The sequence below is a fragment of the Salvelinus namaycush genome, chromosome 31 (genome assembly GCF_016432855.1).
Source record: "Salvelinus namaycush isolate Seneca chromosome 31, SaNama_1.0, whole genome shotgun sequence".
NCBI classification, from domain to species: Eukaryota; Metazoa; Chordata; class Actinopteri; order Salmoniformes; family Salmonidae; genus Salvelinus; species Salvelinus namaycush.
The window spans coordinates 7183822-7192506 of record NC_052337.1 but is presented as its reverse complement, the minus strand read 5'-3'; the positions used below and the strand labels follow the sequence as shown (position 1 = coordinate 7192506).

Genomic DNA, 8685 nt, shown 5'->3' with positions numbered 1-8685 from the left:
ACAGAAAATATTAATCATAAGTTGATGTTTGACTAGTAGGCCTAACCCAGTCAAGTCATAGCTACGTGATCATTTAATTGGTCTAGATATAGAGGCAGATATAGATTGAATGGTAAGAAAAACACTAAAAATAAACTATTTTAGATGAGCTGTACACTATTGAAGTTCGCCATTTTCTGCTATCGAGTTCTGTATGGAGGCTGCCCATCCAAATTGGGTTTAGACCAGCTTAAGGAACATACACACATGCTTGATAATAATTAACTGGGACCGCAAACAATAACTAATTCCCTTGGTTGGTAACCACAATATTTTATATGGACATAATCTAAATTGTTAGATCATAATAACAGAGAACTGTGGGAGAGTAAAGACAGAACTATGACTGCAACATCATTATGATTTAATGAAAATAATGACATTTAAAACAGCATCAGTCACAAAATATATACAAAGAGGGTTTGTTTATTAAATAAATACTGCACCATGTAATAAATTAATCTATTCATGTACACTATGTGAAATGGCATTGGTCCTTGAAGGTCCTCTGGGTTTCTCTACCTTTGATGATGTCACAGTAGGGCACAGTTGTAGCCGCACCATTGGCTTAGCAAAAGACCACCTGGCTAGAAGCCAACTCCCCAACTAGTGTTGTGGAATGTTTTCACAGTAACACGTTTCCTCCTCTGCCCTGCAGAGAGCTACTCAATTCATCATCTCCACCCTGTTGAAGCCTCGCCTTAACCAAAACCAAAACACCTAACTCCGCAACCACACAAAAAGATTGTCCTTTAAAAAAACACTAGCGTTTCAGTTCCTTTTTGCAATGTATCGTCTGGATCCAGCCCAGCATTGTCCCGCTCTTCTTACCAGCCTTTTCTCTTGGCTTTCCATGAAGGGATGAGTTCTTTGTCCCTCCATTCCATCCTGTCCATGCTGCCACAGACTTGCCACCCTCCAACCACAACAGAGCCATGTCAATTAACAAGTTCTCCCGTTAAACCAATCCCAGCCTCTTGACCTCTCACACAAACACCGAAGCCCCCAAAATGGCTGCAGTCTTGGTTCTTCAGTTGCACCTCTGCAGCAGCATGTTGAGTGCGTACTCCATGCGACTGCACAGGTCAGCGCTGCAGCCGGCCATTAGGAGGGTGCTCAGGCGCAGGGTGGTGGAGATGCGCGCCTCGTTGATGTAGGTGAGCAGGTACTCATCACTCTGTCTGCACAGGAGGATCTTGGTGTGGTCATGGTAGAAGTTCACCTGCAAGGGAGGGAGGTTAGGAGGAGTACCAACTAAGCAAGGATTCTTTCACATGGGAGTGGGTATATGTAGACTGTCTGTGGTGAGGTGTGTGCCTAGCAGTCTAGTCAGATTGGAGATCTGTTTTGAGAGGTGTGCACGCATGCACTTGTGAAAGCGAGGAGGTTGCGTGTGTGAAAATGTGGCTGGATATGCTTCAATATATTCTCATTTGTTTTTCAAAATCAGGGAGTTTGTCCCCCACTTTCAAGAAGCACAGTCCAAGGGGTTAATATAAAATGGCTCCCTACACATTTTAGAGAACAGTCATCTAGAAATAAGACAATAAGCGATATAGCTGTGCAGCTGTACCTGGAAGGTGCCGTCGTTGAAGAGCATCATGAGGGCCCGGTCTGACTTCAGCCACTGCAGCAGGTAGAGCCTGGGGGCCCTGGGGTCTGTCACATTGGGCAAGTCTCCACCATCCATAAGGTTCTCCTCCATGTAATGGGCAAAGTATTTCAGAATGGTGACCTGGCCTATGAATGGCTCTGGAGCCTCGCAGGTAGAGAAGACAGAACAATGGCCCAGCTCGGCATAGTAGTGAACGGTCCTGGAGAAAACACCAAGGGTGAAAACAGTTAGTGAGGAATACCAATGGCATGATAACACTTTGTGAGAATGGAATGGCTAAGTAATAGCAATGCCTAGGGATTAGCCAGGCCAAACATATCCTTTTTCTACCTAATAGCTTTGGAATTGACCATCCTATTTTCCCGTGTATTAGTAAGATCTGGAAACAAACTACTCAGACAGGGTGGCACTACTCACCTCTTATCTGCCAGCAGACTCATGTGCGTGCCATTGTTGAAGAGGACTCCCACGGTGTGGTCCGACAGTTGGTAGCCAAAGCCGTACTTGTTGGAGTAGTCGACCCATTTGGTCACCCACTGGAAGCTGCCGCCCAGATTCTCTTTGGGAAGATCATCAGCTAGGGGGAGGGGGGGACATTAACTCAATACTACAGTACTGTAGGCTATAGCACAGAATTCAGAAAATCTTAATTTCTTGTATGGATTCATTTTAATGACATGTTTATTAGGTTGCCACGGTGATATAAATGAAATACATTTCTATCTTCATTCAGTTCATTGTTGTGTTTATTACATACCTTCCGGCATATTCTCCAGACACCCTTTCAGCACCCGGGCCACGGTGTCTGCTACACTGCCCATGGTACTGTCCTCAAGACCTGCAGACCAATCAAAAAATATCATCAAAGACCATTCTCTATGTTTACATTTGGTTTCAAAAACATCCTACTGAACTAGGAATATATCCTATTGTATCTCAGTCTTCTAAAAATAGAAGACTGCACATTGATTGTCTCAAATGTAACTGGCAGACTAAAATCCACTCATACTTTAAAAAAATAATCCAACTGTGCACAATATAGGGAATAGTGTGCAAGTCTCGCTCTGCACTTACATTCACTACTGCAGCTGCCCAGGGTGCCTCTGACAATCAAACGGATTGTGTCCCTCAGCTGCTGCTTGTTGGTGCCGTTGACCCCTTCCTTGACGGGGGCTGCTGGCCTGGCCACATTGGGGGCCACCGGAGGCTTGCTGCTGTCCTCAGATGCCTGTCTGGAGAGAGGCTGGCTGATGGACGTCTTCCTCAGGTCATTCCGCAGCCTGGTGAGCTCCTCTTCCTCTTTGGCCATTCTATCTGTGGGCAGAACAAAAATGTCAGTTAGAAAATGGTGTCAAACGTAACAAAGATGGCCACTACGTAGAAGATCAGTATTGGTTTTTAACCACATTTTTTTTTTTGCATTTGTCAGGTTACTTTGATAGATGTATGCATCTGTATTGGAGCAAGTAGACCAAGTTCCATTGCAATTTATTGAAAATGTGTTTGCTCAATGTGAAAGTTATATCATCCCACTTCTTACTACTCAAATACCCTTGCAATACTTAACATTTCACTAGGATAATAAGCACACAGACAGGGAGTACCTTTAAAGTACTACTTACTCAAAGTCCCCAAGTACTTGGCTTTGTCCTTCTTGCCCCCTCCGAACAGGGCGGCCGCAGCCTTCTTGAAGAAGCTCTTGGCAGGGCTGGTGTGGTGGAGGTCTGGGGCCGTGTGGCAGCAGCTGGCCGACAGCTTGTCTGGAGTGAACCCCTGGGAGACACACAGAAAGGGAATGGAAGTTAGCCTGATGTCGAGGTAGCCCAGGGACCAAGTATGGATTGATCACTACCTAAATATGGGTAGAAAGGAGGTGTGCTTGTGGGGATAAGTGTTGAGTATGCATGGTCAGAATGTGACTGAGGTCAGTCAATCACAGAGACCGACAGCCTCCCCCTTCCAAACATAAAACACACCTGGGTGAAGAAGTCATGTCTGAGGATGTCCTCCAGGTGTGGTCTGTCTGCAGGGCTCTTGGCCAGCATCCTGCTGATCAGCTGTTTGGCCTGGGCCGTCAGGGAGGAGGGCAGCGTGTAGCGTGCCTCGCGGATACATCGGTACGTCTCCTTCAGGTTGGTGGTCTCAAACGGGGGTCTGCCAAGGAGCATGGTGTACCTGCAGATGCAAGAGATGGACAGAGACAGTCAGTAACCCCACTAATGACTGACAGTGATTGGGTCAGACCTATACTCTATCCACCGTTTTATAGTCAAGGGAATAGCCTTGTGTTCACACAATCACAACCAATAAATTGTAGCTGCCTGCACACACTCAAGATAGTCCAAAGAAACATGAGTCGAATATCTAAACTCAAACTTCAACAGCTGAATCCTAACATGAGAAGCATGTGCATAACTTAAACCTATAGTACAATTCCGAAATCTCTGACTGACACAAATGCAGGATTTACCCAAGTAGCCAACATATCTAGTTAAATAAAGGTAAAATACACTAAAATCTCAGGTTAGGACTTAAACACTTAGGGAATTCAGACATGAATCGGAATGAAGCAAGAGGCTCTATTGAGGTGAATATGAACATGGAAGTATCCAAACAAAACATACATGACGCATCCCAGGGCCCAGATGTCCGACTCGCAGCCGTGGCCCTGCTTGTTGAGCACCTCAGGGGACAGGTAGTTGGGCGTGCCACATATCGTCCTCCTTCGGTTCTCAACGGGCTCCAGCTTGGCAGCCAGGCCAAAGTCCCCAACCTTCAGGTCCATAGACTCGTTGATGAAGAAGTTGCCTACGGGGAGGGTGTGGGGGGGGGGGGGGGGGGTTAGTGACTTGTCATGACAAAGAAGACATAACCTAAGAGGGGGAAATATACAAGAGGCAGTCTGTCCAATGAAATTGGCTATGCACATCATCTTATAAAAAAACGCAACATTCAGCAAGGTAGAATGACTATTCATTTAAAGCTGTGTTAAGTCAGAAGTCAATGAACACAAATGTTCTATCAATGACCTGAAGGATGTGCCATTGTCCTAAAACATTACAGGACTGGTGAGCATCCATTCGTTGCTTAATGGTGAAACAAAAACAATATTTCACCCAATGATCCAACAGAGACTGGTGTGACTAGCCAACCTACCCAGTTTCAGGTCCCTGTGCAGGATCTCCTGTTCGTGGAGGTACCTCAATCCGGAGACGATCTGTCGGAGGTAGTACCTCACCTCAGGCTCTGTCAGTACTTTCCGAGCCTTCAGGATGTGGGCCAGTGACTGCAAGGTAAACAAAGGAAGCGGTTAAAAAGATGTCACTTTTGTTGATACCAAGGATGTAGGCAGAAAAGTCAACAGGGTCGTATTAATTAAAGCACAACATTTTACAACGGAAAATGAAAATTAGCATTTTTTAATTGACCATTTCAGTAAAGGTTAGGGGAGGGTTTAACTCACTCGTCGACTGCAGTATTCCAAGAGAATGTAGATGTTGTCTTTGTCCTCAAAGTGGTGGTAGAAGTGCACAATGTGCTTATGGTGGAGAATTCTGTGCAGCTCAATCTCTCTGTCAATCTGAGGATTTCAAATTGCCTTTGGTCAAATAACATGCACACACGACATGGGCCACAATCAATAAAAAAAAATAAAGCATTGCGCATACCTTTTCCCTTTGGTGCGGTTTGGAGACCCGCGTGTGTGGAATGATCTTTGCAGCATACACTTTGCCTGATGCTAAATCTGTGAATTCATAACATTTGGCAAATCCTCCCTATGGACAGAGAAGTGTCAGATCGGTAAATCAACAAAGATGTACTGAAAATGGACCAGCGGATCAATGTAGCCTGACGCTCAATATCTCACAGCCATTGGTGTAATTGCATGGACCCACATCGAAACAGTTTCTAGCCTACACCAATAATGTGATAAATCATAATATTATCAATAAAAATGGCTTGCAATAGGCTTCTGCAAATGATAACATGAACAATGTACAACAACTTCTTTCCCCTGGACAATATTGGATTTTTATTATTTAAAAAAATATATACTCAGCCAGGTAGAATTCCTAACCAATCTGTTGAAATGAATTTACCTTGCCCAGAACTTTTCCTCGGCAATAGCATTTCCCCTTCGTTGGATCCGTAATAATCCGTGACAACTCTTGTGTGGCTTGAATTTGCTCCTCTGATTTCTTCCTCTTGATCTCGGAGGGCTTGTTCACGGAGTGTTCACACATGGTGGGTTGGTGAGCGATACTCCTGAGTATATCCATGTGTGCTCTATAGTGAGAGAGGCGTGCTGTATTTGATGTGGAACGCTGAACAGTCGCTCGGAGCTTTATAAAGGAGTGTCCGCCCCTAACAATCGACGTCACACAGTATGGCTCTCCGCCGAGGGGGTGAAGTGTGATATGACTTCAAACCATGTTCAACAAATCGGTGTTGAAGAACGCACGCAACAACACCTCTACCCAGCAAACTCGTAGGCATAATAACCATAATGTGAGACAGGCTGCTCCATATGAATATACACATATGAGCTTTCCTTACTTATTTACAACAACAAAAAAGAAACAAATCATAGCGTTACTAATATAATGTTCGTTAAATATGTAAAATATATATATATAATATCGGAAAATCTCGGGTACAATCCCATCTCTAGTTATCAAACTGAAACTTTTATCACCAACTTCAGATGATGATGAATGATGGTGCCAAATAAGAGACCGAGATGTTGGGCTACTATAGTCCCTAATAAATAAAACACTTACAGGGGTTATAAAAAAACACCACCTTTTGGTTAGCATATGTGTATTCAATAGGGACCGTTCTGATAGTTTGGAGGGGTGGGGACGCCACCCAGTGGAACTCAACACATCTTCCATACATATTGTGTGCCTCGTTATGATGATCAGTGTGAAAAGAAGACAGATAGAGGCCTAGACAATATGTTTTTTTTTATTATTGCTCAGCCAAATGACAATCAGTTGTATATAAAGTTTACCTAATTTCACACAAATCAAATATTCTACTGTTTGATCACAAAACATGAATAAATACCATGTTTTTCTATTATTTAAAATGTACTGTGTCTTAATATAATAATAATATATCTAATGTCTTTCTACAACAATCCACCCCCCCACCTGCATTGGTCAGTGTGTGAAGATAAATACACTGTATAATAGCTAGTGGCATGACACCATGTGTGACAAACCTATATGCAGGAGGTGTGTGACAGTTTCACACTTGTTTTTGTTCATACCAAATCCAGAGGTGGTTGGTTGAAAGGGAAGTAAGACAATTAGAAACTCCAGTCGTCTCGCTTTACTGTCGAAGTAATCTACTGCAAGGTAAGACACATTTAACTGTTCTATAATCTTGTTACTATTGTAGTAGTACTATACTATCACTGTATTAATACAGTGGGTTAACATGATCAACTTTTGTACGGTAGCTTTTACGTTTGTGCGTTGAAATCAATATGTTTAAGTCCTGATGACTGGAAGGGAGTGGCAGGTAACCTAGTGGTTAAAAGCGTTGGGCCAGTAACTGAAAGGTTGCTGGTTCAAATCCCTGAGCTGTCTAGGTGAAAAACATGCCGATGTGCCCACCCTAATTGCTCCTGTAAGTCGCTCTGGATAAGAGTGTTTGGTAAAATGTAGATGTATCCTTATCTAAGTCCTGATAACCGGAAAATATAAATATATGACGTTTAGCAGACACTTTTATCCAAAGCAACTAACAGTCATGTGTGCATACATTCTTTTTATGTATGGGTGGCCCCAGGCATCAAACCCACAACCCTGGTGGTGCCAGCACCATGCTCTACCAACTGAGCCATACAGGACCACCCCTATTTTAATCCTGATAACTAGAAACATCCCTATTTAGATCCTGATAACTAGAAACATCCCTATTTATATCCTCATAGCTAGAAACATCCCTATTTTATGTCCTGATAACTAGAAACATCCTTATTTATATCCTGATAACTAGAAACATCCCTATTTTATGTCCTGATAACTAGAAACATACCTATTTATGTCCTGATAACTAGAAACATCCCTATTTTATGTCTTGATAACTAGAAACATCCCTATTTATATCCTGATAACTAGAAACATCCCTATTTTATGTCTTGATAACTAGAAACATCCCTATTTATATCCTGATAACTAGAAACATCCCTATTTATATCCTGATAACTAGAAACATCCCTATTTTATGTCCTGATAACTAGAAACATACCTATTTATGTCCTGATAACTAGAAACATCCCTATTTTATGTCTTGATAACTAGAAACATCCCTATTTATATCCTGATAACTAGAAACATCCCTATTTTATGTCCTGAAAACTAGACACATCCCTATTTATGCCCTGATAACTAGAAACATCCCTATTTTATGTCCTGATAACTAGACACATCCCTATTTTATGCCCTGATAACTAGAAACATCCCTATTTTATGTCCTGATAACTAGAAACATCCCTATTTATATCCTGATGCTAATTTGCATTCATTAGGCACTGTAATGTAACAGTGAACAATGAAAGAAAGGATAGTAAATAGTATGTTTTTGTAAAGGTCGGTATAAAAGTTCTGGTAATCCATTATCCCTAAACATGTTAGTTTTATTTGGTAAGTAGATCCAATTATTGATGTATTGCATATTTCACTGACGCAGAAAATATTTATTCAGTCAGTGGACATGCACCGGACGTGATTACTATTTCTGACCGTCTAGACTTTAGTCAGTTACCTGGCTGATTTGAACATGGATTTGAAGTACTACTCCTTGTGATAAAAGTAGTATGAGTCGAACATAAACTGTTCTGAATACATACCACTACTTTAGGCTACCTGAATACATACCACTACTTTAGGCTACCTGAATACATACCACTACTTTAGGCTACCTGAATACATTCCATCTAGAAGTTTCAATTCACTTGCATTCTATTTCCATCTCTCTACATTTCTGATCCTACCTTCCTCTGCAGCTCCCTATCCTGA

At 42.3% G+C, this 8685-nt stretch overlaps 1 protein-coding gene across 1 annotated transcript; it reads right to left on the bottom strand.

The window, feature by feature from the left end:
* Window positions 1–386: 386 nt before the first annotated feature.
* On the bottom strand, window positions 387–5958 carry LOC120026259 (serine/threonine-protein kinase PLK2-like). Its single transcript, XM_038971084.1, has 12 exons — window positions 5755–5958; window positions 5323–5430; window positions 5118–5234; window positions 4811–4940; window positions 4279–4462; window positions 3631–3829; window positions 3277–3427; window positions 2729–2968; window positions 2412–2492; window positions 2072–2231; window positions 1613–1853; window positions 387–1261 (listed from the first exon to the last, which is right to left on the bottom strand). Exons 1-12 carry the CDS (start codon window positions 5932–5934, stop codon window positions 1070–1072), a joined length of 1983 nt encoding a protein of 660 aa, XP_038827012.1. The 5' UTR covers window positions 5935–5958; the 3' UTR covers window positions 387–1069.
* Window positions 5959–8685: the final 2727 nt, after the last annotated feature.

Coding starts and splice junctions, on each gene's coding strand:
- LOC120026259 (XM_038971084.1), bottom strand. CDS start 5,934: ATGGATATACTCAGGAGTATCGCTCACCAACCCACCATGTGTGAACAC. Junction 2,232..2,411: donor TCTGGAGAATATGCCGGAAG/GTATGTAATAAA, acceptor CCCTCCCCCTAG/CTGATGATCTTCCCAAAGAG. Junction 1,854..2,071: donor AGTCTGCTGGCAGATAAGAG/GTGAGTAGTGCC, acceptor TGTTTTCTCCAG/GACCGTTCACTACTATGCCG.